Here is an 18024-nt window from a genome sequence, read left to right as displayed (position 1 = left end):
TACACGCTACAGACAGCAAAAACATATCCTTACTATCACTTTAGGTTAAATCAAGGCAATATGGTTTGGATTACAATGATGAAGAAGGAGGAAATGCTTCCCTCAAATAACTGAATTACAGCTGCATTTCTGACTCTCACAGGTGCCTGCTCAGCCTTTTCTGTTAGAGAAGGAGGGACTTGCAATTGTAAAGGAGACAAACAGGCCCTTCCCTTTCTTTGTACAGTCTGTTGAATATCCTTGCTTCCTTTTTCCTTCAGCAGCTGCTAATAGTAGAAGAAGCAATAAATCCTAGCAAATTTTGTTTGGGTTCATTTGTTGTTGTTTTTACTCTAGATTTGAACCTAATGAAAGCTGCAGCAGATATCCTTCCTGAGGACGTCCAGAAGCTCTTTGGAGGTAACTATAATGTTTCTTTCAATAACTAGGCATTTCGCCTATAACTCAGATGTTTTGCGAGGGAAATAAAGGTCAAAACATAGTGTCTTTAGTTAAAGAAACTTGAATACAGCTCCCCCTCGCCACACTATGTAGATTGTATATTATTTTATTTTTAACCACTAATTATTATTGAGGTATTGGTAGATTAAATTATTATCTCATGAAGCGGTACCTGATGGTCATCTTTTGAGAAAGCCGATTTCGCAGCAGGAACACCAGTTTAAAATTGCAGCTTGATAAATAAATAGGTATCTCATATTTGAATGATGGATATTGCAGAAATGGAACTTGGCCATGAGTAGGTTAAAAAGCAAGTCAATGTAGAAGTCCAAACCTTTGTTATACGAAAATCCTCAGATTAAAATATTACTTACTGCTAAGCGAGAGCATCAACCTCCCTCTCTTCAGGACATTAAAAATACCTATGGCTTCAATGGAAATACAATCCATCTTGTAGTGGAAAAGTCTTTGACTACTATCTTGTGCCCACTTAGTAAAGGCTAACTGGTGAAGGGCAACATTAGGACATTTGTATTTGTTTCTTGCAGTGCTTTAAACCAGATTAGGAAAAATAGCTCTTTCAAACAGAAGATACCTGTGTTCTGTCAAACAGGGCAGGCAGCAACTTTAGTACTTCATGTGCCTTTTGTGCTTCCTTTTAAATTTCTTCTATTATGAAAAATCTACCCAATTCCTATGTTCTCTATTTCCAATTTCTAATATTTTTTAATCTTACTTCTAGTAAAACAATGAAAATAACTGCTTAAATTATGACAATTGAATGATAAAAATATGATTTTAAAAAACAGTAGTTTCTCTCTGCCTTTTAATAGATTACTGTAATCAATTTACTGGTAAATAAAGGGACAAATTGTGGAATCCCTTTGTCCCAGGCTTTATGAAGTGGTAAAAGAAAGGTAAAGATTCAGAAAAAGGATTATTATTGTTAAATGTTAAATTAAAATCTTTAACATTTTATTTCACCCTTTTCTGTAGTAATACATGGATTAAGGCTTGCCTTCATTGGTTTATCAGTTAAAATTTTAATGCTCCGTTGGAGCTAAATTATAGATTAGGGTTGTAGTCCGATAGTATAAGACTGAACAATGTGCTGGTAACATAGGTGACTCCACACTCTAAGATTGCAATAGCAATTTGTATCAGTAAATTGCTTATTTTCAGAGCCATGTTTTTGGCAGGATTTTAAATTAAACGTTTAAACACGAAAAATATCTTGTGGGAACCTATATTGAAAAAGGAAACATCCTCTTTTGGGAAAACTGGCCCCAAATTTTTAGCCCTGTTTTGGTGATGTTACTTAATCTACTTAAACTTTTCTTGTGGCTTTCACAGGCCTGCAGAATAATTTGCAATCATTCATTTAACAAAGCTTCAAAATTATGATGTCCTTAAAAAAAGTGACTTTTCATCTTTTCACCTGACAATCATTTATGATTGTCACACCAACTTTTTTGTCATGTGATCACAATTTGGATGCTTGGTAACTGACTTGCATTTAAGACCAGTGCAGTATCCTGAACTCATGTGATTGTGATTTGTGATTTTTTTTGTTGATTTTTGCCAAAAAATACGCTTTGATAAGATAGATTTGCTTAACAATCACATGATACACATAACAATTATGGTGATTTGCCCTAACAATTGCCAAATAACAAATTGATTGCAATAGCAATCAGATCTGACTCAACGTACAGCTGTTCCGATTTACAATAGAAAATCTGGTGCCAATTGTGGTTGTTAAGTCAAGGATTATTTGTACTGTAAGTCAAGGAGTATTTTGTTTTTTAAACGTGGTCTCTGAGTTTCCTGTGCTTGTTATATATACTTCTTATGAGTAGATTCAATGAATGCCAACATATTTGAAATTGGGGTAAAGAGGGCTTTTCCTTATTAACATGCATTCCTTAATTCCCTTTTAATTCCTTTAATCTAATTGGTGGAAAAGCGTTCTGACATATATTGCTTTTATCAACTGCCCAACTAAGAATATTTAATATTGTAAGCCACCCAGAGTTGCCCTGTAATAAGATAGGCAGCTGATAAATTTGATAAATAAGTAAGAATGGTAGAAGACCAATGTTCTTCCTTCAGACAGAACCAATGCATTTTTTTAAATTTTATTATAAATTTAGACCTTTTTAGGGGCTCCCACTGAGCTCAGTGGGATCAGTGTAGCAAATTGCTATATACAGGAGTTTGTTATAAGGCGGTACTTGTGTAATTCCCTCCCCCACAAAAAAGTTCATCTTGACTGTAATTGGGTGATCATTTGCTGTTTCACGTCCAAAAGCAGAATGATTTGAGCCAACCTTATACATGGAATATAGTTGAAATATTATGGAAACTGATTCTAATGCAGCCATTCGGACTACCAGAGGCCCTGCAACAAACCCAGATGTCAAGTTTGGCCCTACATCAAGCCAACAATACCATTACAGGTCCCAACAAGTAAATAAATGGTTTGGGGTGGCAGATGTCATCATCTGCTAACAATGCATCTCTACAGGACAAATAAGACAATTTTGCTCGACATAATTAATGGACACAAGTTCATATCAGGACACATCTACTCAAAATAAGGACAAAGTGGTATTGGGACATTTTAACCTCCCTGGGCACTGTTTTGCACATTTTAAAGTGATCTTTTTGGAAAAATGAGATTTTAACTGCACCATTATTAGAAAGGTTGTTGAACTCATATACATTAAAATGTTTTAGGCTGAAAAGGTCTCAACAAATAATGGGTTTTTAACTGAGACGATAATATATAATCTGCTTCACATATAACCTTTATCTGCATAATCATCTCCATTTCCTTTCCCATATTCTTCCTAATTTAAATCCTACATTAGTCAAACCACTTCCAAGCATTTGATGACTTTTAATAACATTTATTAGTTGGAAAAAATGCTATCAGATTCCTTCAACGACAGGAAGGTGTCTGCATTCTATTATTTTGCCCTATATAAATTGCCTGCATACATTAATATAAAAACAATAACAAAGCATTTCATTCATTGATTATGTATGTGTGTATTTAAATGCTGCAATGCACCTAATATTAGCTTATCTAATCTTTAAAAAAATGCAGAATACTTATGTATTTTCTTTATTGATAATATAACATAACTGTATACTTTGGTCATTGACAAACATATGACAAAAGACTTAAAAGTTTACAATCATGCCATTAATGGTAACCTATGATTGCAAGTTTTGAAAAGAGTATTGTATTCATTTAGAAAAAAGAGACTAAAGCATATAAAATTAGTGTAAAAGTATTTGAGAAGTTACAAGATTAATTAAGATTAAAGCTACATTTGAGGAATGTTACATAATGTATAATAATGTAATATTCTGTGGTCCAAACAAAAAAGAACTAAAACAAGCTATAGCAGTATAAACAGTAATACATAACTATGAGTTAAGAACAACAGGGCAGATATAAGCTACCTAAGTCTTACTATTTCTAACAATCATTTCTTCACAAATTTTGTACACTGCTGCATAAAACAGTAACATAATGTGTTAGAAATATAATTAGAAAGTGATATGGTGACATAAAATTGCCCTGTAGAGTCAGGCAATTTATAAGTAATGAAAAAAGATGAGTATTAGGAGTATCTCTGTAAAATAAACAATATGTACGTAGTAGGATATGCTGGATGGTTTCATTTTTTGCAAGGGGCAGTTGTTTAAAATGAGAGGTTATATATTTCCAAACTATGGTATAACATCGCTTAATGCTTATTCATTTCTGTTTCTTGATCTTTCTGAACCAAGCCTCATTTAGGGTTGAACTTACAACTATGAACTTGTAAGAAGTAGGTGACAAACATTTCCATCCTGCAGAATTTCTCTAAGCCAAGCCCTTTGCAGCATCAGAAAAATAAATAAATAAATAAGAAAGAAAGAAAGAAAGAAAGAAAGAAAGAAAGAAAGAAAGAAAGAAAGAAAGAAAGAAGTGAGGAAAGGGTTTGATCAGAAGGTTGGTGACCTTGACCATCTAGCTCAGGGGTGTCAAAAACAAGGCCCGCAGGCCGAATCTGGACTGCAATGTGGTTGGATCCAGCCCCCGGGGCTGTTCTGGAAAATGTAAGGGGCCAGCCAGCGTGATAATACGAAGAGGAAACTACGGGCCAATGTGGCTTCAGTCCGGTCTACCCAATACAAAGAGGAAACATGGGGAGTGGCGTCAAGCTGGCCCCACCCAGTCAGCCACACCAACCCAGTCAGACATGCCCGCCCATCAATGAAATTGAGTTTGATCTAGCTCCTCATCAAACAAGACAAGTCTAATTTTATAAAATATGCTTCACACAAATAAACAATTTCATCAATAGACCTCAACTATTGCTATGTGTATTATCATCCATCCATTTAAGAATTTTAATTATAATAGTGAAATGTAGTACAAACTAAACTTAAAGAAAGAAAAAAGAATAGAAAAGAGGAAAAAGGCAAGAAAAAAGAAAAAATAGATAAAAATAAAAATATAATAAAGGGAAAGAAAATATATAAAGTACTGACTTTAGTCCGCTCTAGTATCATATTCTGAAATCATGAAATTGCTTATCTTTGCTTAAAACCCAAATAGAATCTATTTCCTAAGAAAAGCTATTAATTTTTTCTAATGCATTCCAAAAATCTTATTGTAAAAGTTTCAATGTTTCAATTTATCTGGATCCTTAGTCCATTTATAATTTTCTAATATCAGAATGTTGCAGATGATGGTATATTTTAATGATTTACAAAGAAAGGATTCTAAGGTATAATCTTTAGTTCATTTTGGTATGTGGTCTTCTTAATGCTAACCAAACAACTTTACAAAGATACATGTTGAAGGAAATAGAACCTTCAATGCCTTTAATTTATAAACTTATATTTCTACCCACTCCCCTTTTAAGTTATATTCAGATAAGAGTTAGACCATAAATTTGAACTAGAACGCTATCCTATACTCTGTTTGCAGTGCTAGCATACATTTGCAGAACATTTGAAGTTAAAAAAAATCTCTGTATATGTGTAGAATTGTACATAGAAGTATTTAGCAAGTTTCTAAAAATTAATAGCAATATCACTTAGTTTCTTCTGATGCTTACACTTAGCTCCATAGTATTGATTTAACTCCCCCCCCTTCATCTCATTTGTCTACCTATTTAAGTTGGTTTTTATTATTTTTAATTGGCATAATTAAGTTTCTTCCCATTAAGTTTTTTCTCAGTATTTTTTGTGGCAGGAATGTTTAATCTGCTAAATAAGTTTTCGATTGCTATTTCCACTATAGTGTTAACAAAAATTTTCAGTTGGCTTATCCAGTGTTGCAAAGGATTTAGTCAGAAAATATTTTAGGGAGTTGCTTTTATAACTCGATCACAACTATTTGATCAACATATGTGTGAATTAGTGAGATGAAAGCTGCAGAGGCTTGTGGATATTCTTATTAATTCATATGTCTCAAAGTTGAAACAAGAAACTAAAAACAGCTTTAAAAAAGATTTTTAGCTCAAATATAAGTTTCAATATTTTGGGCTCTGGTTTAGAAACACTTTTTTTTTTTTTTACTGAATTATCTTACCATCTGAACATGTGGTATTCTTTTCCTTTTTAAAATGGAGGATGTGATACTGTCAACTCATTTCATTTTGCTTCTTTTTAATGTTCGGTGCTTTATTGTTTTGAGCTGACATTTCTCGTAAACAGCTCATTTTCGGCACCTGCCACCTTTCCTTTAGCTTAGATTATTTTCTTGTTAGCTGACTCTTTTTAATTGAAGTCTTCAGATCTCCTTCTAAAGAAGGAGTCTTCTTTTTCTGACAAGTAGAGCAGGCTATGAATGGAGATTAATTGCATGTCATGCTCTCCTATTATCAAACTTGCTGCATTTTTTACAACCCAGAAACTCTCTAGGCCTTCCAATAGTGAAGGCACATTCTATTAATATAAGCCAGAAAAACAGGCTGCAGTGTCAACTACCATGTCTGTCTTATATGTCATCAGAAGTAATCATATTGTTTAGAAAACATAGATCAGAAATATAGAAGTTGGATTGTCAAGTGTGTCATCTACATATAGAGATGTTCATTTGTAAGTAAGAGTGTGTTACTTTACAACATCATCAGAATAATAACAAGAAATTAATTTATAAAACAATAATTGCTAAGGCTTGAGGCTGCATGTAAAACTGCTTCCTAATCTTGGCAGGTTTGAGGGGACAAGCTGTGTTTATTCAGTACTGAAGACATTTATTTAGTAAACATACTTAAAAGTATTTTTAGTACATCAGGTTTTAGATCTAATGTCCTCTGGCTAACAATAAACTAGGGCTAATCTGAAATGCAGTTTTTAAACTGGCAGTCCAGAAGACCTTTTTCATTGCTTTTTAAATGTGAAGTTCTGTGTCTTTTCAACTTTATATTTAAATAGAACCTTCTATTTGTAATTATATAATAGCTAATTTATTCTGTTTACAAGTTTTTCTAACTCTTCCTTCCCCATTCCAACATCTTAAAAATGTATTTGAATAAGACATACCAGTCTAGGTTAGACAAGGCTGCTTTTGTCTTTCTTTGTTTTTCTCCTTCCCTGGTTAATGTTGTCATGTGAATTTGTTCGCTTGTATTGCCTTTTCTGGATATTTTATAAGATCACTGTTGTGCAGTAAAAATAAAGTAATTCAATTTTTTACAGTTTATGTACCACTCTTCCTAGTCTACTCTGAATTTTTTTGTTCAGCCATCCTATCTCATTTCCTATGAAAATGGCTGATATCTGTGGAAATGTGAGAGAAAAGTTGTGCATTAGAGAAATTTGCAGAAATGATTGGCATTTTTATTACATTACATCCTATTGTTGATCTAATATAACATAGTAATTATAATTAATTATGTACCTTTGGTATTTTTATCAGTCTAAATAATCTAGATGTACTGAAGAATAAGCCATATTATCCCTTTATATGGACATTTGGTGGTGCAAAACAGTTATATATTGTAGAAAAATATATGATCATATGTGATGAAATGTCTCAGATAGCAATCTCATATCCAGGAAATAAAATGAGTAAAAAAATAAGTTTCTACCTTTTCCTCCCTTCAGAAGTGTTTTTTTTTAATGTGATTGATAAAATATTTCAAGAAATATTGAATTTTTGTGGCCATTATAAATCATAACAACAAACCAGATTTCTTCCTCTATTTACACACATATATTTATTTACTTCTGGTTTTCTAATTTGCTTTCTTTTATTTATTAATAGATTTAGCTTTGTTATATATTTTTACTGTCTTTGTCTATGAATGGCCATTTACCTTTAATTTATTTTATATGAGTTGGGTTATGCTTATTTCTTCTGAGTTCAATAATTTTCAGTATATTGTTTACATTACTGAATAAAGTCTAATTATTTTTTTCTTTGCAATCTTTTCCCCAACAGAAGTTGAAGATTATCTGGAAAACCTACAGAGTGAGAGCCTTAGTGCTAGAGCACGGATACAGAGAGATGAAATCCTATTTGATATTGAACAACTTAAAGAGAGGTGTGTACATCTGCATATAATTCTCATGAGAGCAATTTCTGTGAGGGGAAGAGGACATTGTCTTTACTGTTTTCACAATTATTTCTGGCAAGTTCATTAATCCACTCTCCTGTGTCTGACATATCCAAAAAAGATTGCTTCCATTGAGGCAATCCAGAGCTAACAATCTGATTGCCTTTTTGTATAGGTCTTTTGTGTTTTCCCAACTTGTGAGAGCCAATCTAGCATGATCAAACTATATGAACAATATATAACATGACGAATATATGAAGGTCATCAAAATACATTTTTAATCATAAAATATGGCTGCATGAGGAATGCAGGATCCTTTCCCCAACTGAAATTTAATTTCCTGAAGTTTGCCTCCACAGTGTTTTTCTTTTCAAGCAATAATCTAATACTGAGAGTGTGCTTGGATGAGAGAATTATATTTGGAAATCCATCTTTATATATGTTTTTCTTATGATTACTGTATATTAAATCCATACTTAAATGTATATATCTCCTATATTCAGAAATATGTTGGCTTTTAAAATAGAAAAGAGGTAGATAAGCTTGTTGTCTTCAAGATACTTCTGACTTCAACCTCCACTATGTAACTTGTATGGCAATGACAAGTAGTTCATAAGAACTTGGTAGCAATAAAATGTCTTTCTTTGGTATAATACACATATGGGAAATCCATGCCTCAAATGCTGCATACTGTATGCTCGGGTTTTATTTTTATCTGTTTCATAGAACATCTCCCACTGAGATGGTACTGTTGAAATTGGATGGCATAGCTTATCACTTTATATCCTGGTAATATCATTCTTAAAACAACTTTCTTCCAAATAAACTCTGATTTGCCACCTCTGGGTTACATATTTTCTTTTGGACTGATAGGATTCTAACCTAAATCTTTAATTTGCACTTATTTATGTTCTTCTTTGAGGAGGTCATAGAATTTAACTAGGAATTATAGGCTGATAGCTATATATATATGTATATGTATATGTATATGTATATGTATATGTATATGTATATGTATATGTATATGTATATGTATATGTATATGTATATGTATATGTATATGTATATGTATACGTATACGTATACGTATACGTATACGTATATCCCATAATTTAGTAGGGCCTATCACTCTCATTATTTTTGGATGTTGGTGTCTCCAATGTGTTTTTGTGCTCTAAAGTGTAAGAAATTAAGTGTTCCAGAAAGGAAGAATATAGTGAATGTGCTATTTATTTCACAGGTTAGCTAAGAAATTTGAAGAGTTTTGTTGCGAAAACTATTGGCAATACTAGGATTTCGAAAGCTGTTAGATAAAGACGTTGTCAACTTGTGGAACAACAGTGGAAGCTAAAAGAAAGATGTATCTATTGCCATAGAAAGTTATTCAAAAAATTAATATTTAAAAAGCTCAAATTTGGAGCAGTGTTTACATTCAAAGTATCTACAAAGTGTAATTTACAGTAGCTCTCTATTTCAAGAATAACATCAGGCATAATTGTGGAATAAGTAAAAGGAATGTGCAGCCATGGAAATAATACAAATTTAGAATGCTTGCTTATTTTTGTTGTTTGCTGTATTTGTCTTAAGCAGAAAGTCAAATGTATGCACAGTAGAAATATACATTTTCATTTCATCCACTGTTTATTACTTGTGCTATTACCTGCGTCATGTACTGTGCTTACTCTTTTTTGAATGCATTTCTCATTTGTTACAGTGCAATTTGTCTTTACATAGCACATAATAATTGGATTCAATTTTATAGTAGGAATGCAGCCAAAATATTTAACAATGTTAATGTATTGGTTGCTAGACTATTAGCATTAGTGAACAATTAATGAGATAGGCCACTGAAGTTTTTTATGATTACAAGAGCAATCTAAGGTAATTTGAGGAACTTTCATTGGCAAATGGAAGTCTAATTTAGTGACAATGTTTTTCTCCCCTAAGATTTCTTCAGTCTCACATATCTCTTCAGAACTGTAAAGATTAGACATTTGATATTTTGAAATTACAATATATTTCCTTGTGGAACATTGTCCAAATACTGCATTTTATGTTTGACTAGCATAGCCATGTAATACCTCTAAATGTGGCACAAGAGAAGGAAGAAGGTAGGCCTCTTATTGTGATGAGCTGTCTTAGACTCTGGGTATACGGAAGAAGGAGCAAGACCTTTACACGAGAGAATTGGACTGTTATAAAAAAAATCCTTAGTTGAAGAAAAGGGGTAAACATATATCAAGAAAGTAGCTCCACCTTTATGTTGCTGCATATAAACAAAGATGGAGAACTGCTTTGGAAGGCTTTCAAAATTCTATTATATTTGCTATAGTGGCAAATATCTGTCACTCAGATGTAGGATGAGGGTAAAGGTTCATTCTCTGAGCTGGTGGGTTGGTTTCAGAACGTTTCATTATCAGGTTAGGTAACATATTCAGCAGAGTTTAAGGAATGTCAGTGTATATTCCTAATATGGCATTTCTCATATAATTAATTTTGAAATCTACAAAAATAACTTTATCATACTGTAAAAGCCCATGTCAATCAAACTTCAAATTTTGACCTTCAAATTCTAACATTATCCCCAGGTTTGGACTAGAACTATGAGGCCCCTTTTAGCTTTATTCTAGAAAAAGGATGTATAATCTGCTTGGTAGTGCAGACACTGGCAGAGATAATTTTGTATCATGCTTTAAGTTGGGAAAAGCAGGAAAGTAGAAAAAAGAAATTGGAATTGGCTCCATTCTAACTATGGGATATAGGGGAAAGGAAGGGAATACACACAGGCTTTCCACATTCTGTTACTGGACTATATCTGTAAGGTAAAAGCTGAGGGGTCTGTTTTCTGAGCTAGCTTATCTCATAGGTATGATGGGTATGAAGAACTATGGATCAGTATGGTTATCAGACTTCTCTCAAGTTAGGATTAAAGTAGAAACCTTTCAAATAGTTCAGTTGGACTTTATCTGAATAAAACAAGAACTATCACCAAAGTATAAAACAGCACCTAACTTGCTATCTTATTCTTTTAACTGGAAATGCTAAGGATTAACACTGAGATCTGCACACAAAATTATGATCCTCCTGGGCAATGTATGGTAGTGTTAAGAGCTCAGATTTGCTAAAACCTGAGGATTATTGTAAGGGGGAAAAACCCAATCCTCCACAATAGAAATAGATATGTTCAAACCGAATGACTGTATTTAAGAAAGGATTTGCCAGCATCACTCCATTAAATAATTAGGAAAGAAAGACTAAGAAGCTCCATGTGTTGGAAATCAAAGTACTTTTACTAATTACAAATGGTAAGCGAGCAGTTGCGAAGCAAAGTCTACTTAATTAGGCGCGAAAGCGATTGATATATAGAATAGTCCATTCCCCACCCCTTAGGGTCATAGCTTGAGGCCAATCATAAGTCCTTCAAATGTCAGGTGTGAGATAACTTAAAAAAGACAGGCCGAAGATGGAATGTCGAGGCCGTTGATGCAGGCGGGAAGAACTCACGCATGCGCAATCCAACCATCTGGTACATCCTAGAACATTCCTCCAGCACATCGAATAACCCCTCCCAAATACCAGCCCTCCCTCCCCGTTTCATGACAGCTGAAGCAACAGCAAGGCAGAAGCTGACATTCGGCCGTCCCCCGGAAAAAGGCTGTTAGGCCTGGAAAAAAACAAAAAACGAACAGACACACAACAAACAGAACAAGAAAATTAGGGCTTGTCAGGGTAAGCAGCATAAAACTTCTGAAGCAGTCGGGGAGCACGAACATGGGATTTATCAACCCATTCAGTGTGGGAGGGAGGAAAATGCTTCCAAGCCACCAGGTATTGGATGCGATTACGATGCTTGCGAGAATCAAGAATTTCACGAACTTCAAAATGACGTTCCCCATCTACCAGTAACGGAGCAGGTGGAGGAGCATCAGGTGGACGTAAATGGGAAACTCGAACAGGCTTGATGAGGTTAATGTGGAACACAGGGTGGATCCGGTTGAGGTGTTTGGGCAATTGTAAACGAACAGAGACAGGATTGATGACCTTTACAATGGGGAACGGGCCCACATATTTGGGCCCCAACTTCTTTGATTTCTGCGTAGTGTGCAGGAACTTGGTTGACAAATACACCAAATCACCAGTCCGGTATTCATAGGGCTGAGAGCGTTTCTTATCCGCTTGTTTCTTATGGGCCCTATGTGCAGCGTCCAAGGTGGAGAGGGTCAATGGCCAAACTCGACTGAGACGCTCACTCCAGTCCGCGACTGAAGGAACCTGTGGTTGGTCCCGAGGTAATTCAGGAATAGGAACAAAATCTTGACCGTAAACGACCCGAAAAGGGGTGAACCCCGTGCTGGAATGAACAGAGTTGTTATAAGCCACCTCAGCATGTGGTAACAAGTCCACCCAGTCATCCTGTTGATAATTGATGAAACAACGTAAATATTGCTCAAGAACGGAATTAGTACGTTCACAGCCGCTGTTAGTCTGAGGATGGTAGGCGGAGCTAAGGCCCTGGGCGGAGCCAATGCATTTGAGAAATTCCTTCCAGAAATTAGATGTGAATTGGACACCACGATCGGAGATAATGCGGTCGGGCACTCCATGCAAACGGTAAATGTGGGAAAGGAAAAGTTTAGCCAATGCCTTAGCGGAAGGAATTTTGTGGCAAGGCACGAAATGAACTTGCTTGGAAAACAAGTCAGTGACCACCCATATGACTGTATGCCCCTGGCTTTCGGGAAGCTCAACAATAAAGTCCATAGAAATCTCCTTCCAAGGGGCAACCGGGCGAGCGACAGACTGGAGCAGCCCTTGTGGTTTCCCTGGCGGTCTTTTGGCGGTTGCACAAACTGGACAACTGGCCACATAAAGTTCAATGTCCTTTTTTAAAGAGGGCCACCAGAATTGCCTCTTCACTAGATGCAAAGTTTTGACGAATCCAAAATGACCCGCCAATCTGGAATCATGTGCGCGACGAAGGACCACGAGCCATAGAGACGCGAGGATGTACAATTTGGCGCCAATCCACGGCAGATCATCCCTCATAGTACATTCGTCCCGATGGTTCAGGAACCAGTCGTCGTGAGGAAGCGCTTGTTTGAGGTCAGAAAGAAGATCTTGAGGCACATCTTGTTTTGCTCAGGTCTGCTGGCGCATGACCACCGGAGCCGCTAGGAGCGGTTGGACGATACTCAGTTTAGAGCAATTATATTGAGGTAGTCTGGACAAGGCATCTGCCATGAAATTTTCCCCCCCCGGGATATACTTAAGTGTGAAATTGAAACGGTTGAAATATTGGGCCCATCGCATTTGTTTGGGGGAGAGACGTCATGGCGTTCTCAAAGCCTCCAAATTCTTGTGATCAGTCCACACCTCAAATGGGTGTTTAGCGCCCTCAAGGAAATGGCGCCACGTGGCTAAGGCCCAACGGACCGCGAAAGCCTCTTTCTCCCAAACCGCCCAACGTCTCTCTGTGTCAGTGAGCTTTCGGGAGGTGTACGCGCAAGGTTGCAGGTTACCTTGGTCGTTGGCTTGCAGCAAAATGGCCCCCACGGCGACGTCGCTGGCGTCAGCCTGGATGACGAAAGGCTTGTCCAGGTCAGGAAGCTTCAGCACTGGCTCAGCGGCAAACAGACGTTTAAGTTTTTCGAATGCCGCCTGGCATTCCATGTTCCAGTCCAGAGGCTTATTAGGTTTAGGTTTCGGTTCCCCCTTCGACTTGAGCAAATTAGTTATAGGAAGAGCAATTTTGGCAAAAGAAGGAATGAACTGACGGTAGAAGTTAGCGAAACCCAAAATTTTTTGTAATTGTTTACGAGTTGTGGGCGCGTCCCATTCAGTGACCGCCCTCACTTTCTCAGGGTCTATTTCAATGCCGTCTGGTGAGATGCGATATCCAAGGTAGTCAATTTTAGTTTGGTGAAACTCACACTTAGACAATTTGGCATAAAGATCAGCGGCTCGGAGTTTTTTCAAAACAGTGCGTACAAGAGCGACGTGTTGGTCATAAGTGCGAGTATAGATAAGGATATCGTCTAAATATACGATAACTCCTTTGTAGAGGTGGTCATGCAAGATTTCATTGATAAATTGCATGAAAACAGCAGGTGCCCCCTGTAGGCCAAATGGCATGACCCGGAACTGGAAGCAACCAAGAGGGCAGTTGAAAGCAGTCTTCCATTCATCGCCCTCCTTTATGCGGACCCTATAGTAAGCTTCCCTGAGGTCCAATTTAGTAAAAATGCGGCCCCTCCCTAGCTGGGCCAACATGTCTTTCATCAATGGGAGCGGGTAGAGATTCTGAGTTGATATAGCGTTCAGGTTTTTAAAATTACAACATAAATGAAGAGAGCCATCTTTCTTCTCACGGAAAAGTACAGGGGCAGCCACTTTGGGGCGAGCCGGTTCAATGAATCCACGTTTTAAATTTTTATCAATGAAAGTCCGCATTTCCTCCATCTCCCTGGGTGACATGGAGTAAATTTGGGGTTTTGGCAGCTTAACCCCGGGTAAGATGTCTATGGAGCAGTCAGTAGGCCTGTGGGGAGGCAGGTTGTCGGAAGACTTTTTGCTGAAAACCTCCTTAAGGTCCCAATACTCTTCAGGAATTTTCTCCTCTCCTTCAATCCTCTCCTCTTCAGGAGTGTCAGTCATAGGTCGCCCCGGGGTGCCCTCCCCCTCTGGAGGCTCCTTTGTGCGAATGCGCAAGCAGCCAGTCCGCCAATTTATGCGAGGGTTCCACTTCCGGAGCCACGGAAGACCCAAAATTAGTGGCCTGTCCATGCCAGGCGCAACCACAAAAGAAATTAGTTCAGTATGGGAACCCATCTTCATCTCCAAGGGCTCCGTAAAGAAATGGGCGGGTCCTCCCCCTGCAATGGATCCATCTATTTGGCAAAACACAATCGGGGTTTTCAAAGTGCGTAATTTGAGGCCTAATTTTTCCACCATGGCTGGATTGATCATGGACCGGGAACAGCCCGAATCGAGCAAAGCGTGAAAGGTTGCTGGTAGCCCCTCAGGGGGAACTTTTAACTCTACGGGGATTAGTAGGGGCCCTTTGTTTGAACTCACCCAGTGAGGCGATGTGTCATCATCGGAGTCCTCAGAGGAAGAGGAGTTGGCGTTCGCGTCTCCCTCCAACGCCTGGGCGAAGCGGGGGGGTGTGGAGTCCACAGCGAAGGCAGCTTCCTTCCTTTTCTTGTCGGAGACTCTGCCAGACTTCTCCTCACGTTTGGGTGGGGGTTGGGCGGAGATGGGTAATTTAGCACGACAGTCGGGGGCGGTGTGCCCCAACTTTCCGCAACGGAAGCATGTTATAGGTCTGGAGAGCCCTGAAGGAGCCCCCCTCCCCTCTCCACGTCGTTTGAATTGCGATTTGCCGCCTGGAGGGGGGGTGCTCTTAGAAGCTTTCTCCTTCCTCTTCCTTCTTTCCTCTTTAGCATAACGGAGCCTGGTTAAGTCGAGTTCAGCGTCAGCAGCGTGTTCAAACCAAGTGATCAAACGTCTGGGCAGGTTGCGATTGACACATTGCTGATAAATATCTTCATCTAAGCCCGAAGCAAATTTATCCAAGAGGGCGTCCTCCCCCCATCCTCTCATATATTGGGATAGACATTGAAATTCCTGGATGTACTGGGCAACAGGTCTATCGTCCTGCTCGAGGGTTATAAATTTCAATTTGCTCCGCTTCTCAGTCAAAGGGTCATCAAAGCGTTGTCGGAAAGCTTCCATAAATTGATCGAAATCCTCCAAGAGGGGGGAGGCAGACATATGTAAAGCCGTGGCCCAGGTGGCTGCTCTGCCGCCCAAGGATAGGAGAACTATTCTGACTCACATGCCATCCGTTTCAAAGTCACGGCCATAAATTTCCATGTAATTAAAAACTTGCATAACAAAAGAGGCCAGGCTAGCAGAATCACCATTGTATCGCACAGGCAGGGGAGGGATTTTTGCCATCCTGTCCCTTCGGGGAGGTGGGGCCCCCGGTCCAGCAAAACCTCTAGCCACAGGGAGTGAAGCAGGTCGAGGGGGAGGGGGGTGAAGGCACATGTTGGTATTGTCGCTTCCAGTCCCTCCAGTCTTTTTCATCTTCCCCACTCCTTTCCCCAAAATACCTTTGACCCCAATAATCAGGTAATTCACTCCTCTGGGATTTTCTCACGGCTCCCGTCTCCTGCGTTCGTTGTCGGGGTTGCCTTTGGGTGATCCCTGCATTCTAGCTCGTCTCTTCCTCTCTTTGTCCTACCGAAGTGGACCATCGTGGGGGGGGGGGAAGGTCAGGCTGGCTGGATATTTGTAGTTGAAGCAAATCTTCATGAAGTGAGAGGTCGGGAGGCCCGGGCTCGTGAAGCGAAAGTTCGGGAGGCCCGGCTCCACTGGTATCCACATCGCAAGCGGCTCCCTCCTCTTCTCTGATCGGTGAAGACATTTCTCCCTTCACAGTAGATATAAATGTCCTGGAAAAGGAATTTTGTAGACTTTGCTTCTTGTCAGCATCACTCCATTAAATAATTAGGAAAGAAAGACTAAGAAGCTCCATGTGTTGGAAATCAAAGTACTTTTACTAATTACAAATGGTAAGCGAGCAGTTGCGAAGCAAAGTCTACTTAATTAGGCGCGAAAGCGATTGATATATAGAATAGTCCATTCCCCACCCCTTAGGGTCATAGCTTGAGGCCAATCATAAGTCCTTCAAATGTCAGGTGTGAGATAACTTAAAAAAGACAGGCCGAAGATGGAATGTCGAGGCCGTTGATGCAGGCGGGAAGAACTCACGCATGCGCAATCCAACCATCTGGTACATCCTAGAACATTCCTCCAGCACATCGAATAACCCCTCCCAAATACCAGCCCTCCCTCCCCGTTTCATGACAGCTGAAGCAACAGCAAGGCAGAAGCTGACAGGATTGATGACAACTTTCAACTGGAGAGATATTTGATTCAGGATAATTGAGCTTTCAAGAATGATACACACATATTTATAAACAAATATTGGATAAGGTTGGGTTTTTAAAATCAAAATCTTATTAATTTAAAATGCTATAAAATTATTTTAAGCAATTGATTCTATTCAAATAAGTAATCCACTTAAATCCATGTTCTAATTTGTATACTTCTTGTACAAGCATGTATTCTAAAATTAGAAATGCTGGCAGCTAAAAAGAGTTTTGATATCAGAGTTGGACAATATTTAATTGCCCAGGTATTGCTGGATTGTAGCTATTATTATTGCATTTAAGATCTTCATTCCGTAGTTAGGAGAATGGAGAAACAAAAACAAGCATGTGCAATTTGGAATTAGGTTCCTCATTAATTTTTTTAATATATATTTTTATTCTTTTTCTTAAAGAAAAAACAAAACAACACATACAAAGCAAGAAAAAAAAACTTTCCTCTATTTCATCAAGCATGTCGTTTGGTTACAAGTTTTTGTACATCAATTCTTAAGATTAAGAATAACATCACTGGTTTTCCATTAAACATAACTAAATATTTCACTGTCATTGAGCATTATGTGTTCAAATTACCATTAATATTCTTTCATTTGTAACAATCCTTATTTCCTTGAATTCATAATTATCTATCAAATAACAATAAGTCTTTAAAGTATTATTAGAACAAAGAATTCCATTTAATACATTCATATTTTCAATTGACCATAATGTCACTAATCATCCAGAGTTCCAAAAATAGTTCTCCATTATTAATTATTAATCCATATAGTGGTTAAGTATTTCAATTCATGTATATATATATCAATTGTTCATTGCATCATCATTGATCCATTTAATATACAAAGATCTTTCTAATATAAAATGGTCACTACATACAATTATACCAAAGTGTTCAAATCATCCCACTCTTATACATTGAGATCATTATTGTCCTTTATATATCATGTGAATAGTGCTCTGTATCATAACAAGAAAAAAAACTTTCATAACAATAACTATAACTTTCTATTACTATGTAAGTAAATAGTTTCATTCCCAGGTTTTTTTTATCTAAC

At 37.6% G+C, this 18024-nt stretch overlaps 1 protein-coding gene across 1 annotated transcript in view; it reads left to right on the top strand.

The window, feature by feature from the left end:
- Positions 1-291: 291 nt before the first annotated feature.
- SKAP1 (src kinase associated phosphoprotein 1) overlaps positions 292-18024 on the top strand; it is a 452203-nt gene continuing 434470 nt past the window's right edge. The window contains exons 1-2 of the mRNA XM_087713590.1: positions 292-399; positions 7898-8000. Of these exons, the coding sequence (XP_087569716.1) occupies positions 348-399; positions 7898-8000 (155 nt within the window). The 5' untranslated portion in view covers positions 292-347. The remainder of the gene's footprint in view (positions 400-7897; positions 8001-18024) is intronic.

Source organism: Thamnophis sirtalis, unplaced genomic scaffold (assembly GCF_051295495.1).
Source record: "Thamnophis sirtalis isolate CommonGarterSnake01/CBP01778 unplaced genomic scaffold, rThaSir2_p1.2 scaffold_4, whole genome shotgun sequence".
NCBI classification, from domain to species: domain Eukaryota; kingdom Metazoa; phylum Chordata; class Lepidosauria; order Squamata; family Natricidae; genus Thamnophis; species Thamnophis sirtalis.
Note: the sequence above shows the minus strand (reverse complement) of the source record. Positions and strands in the feature narration are given on the sequence as shown.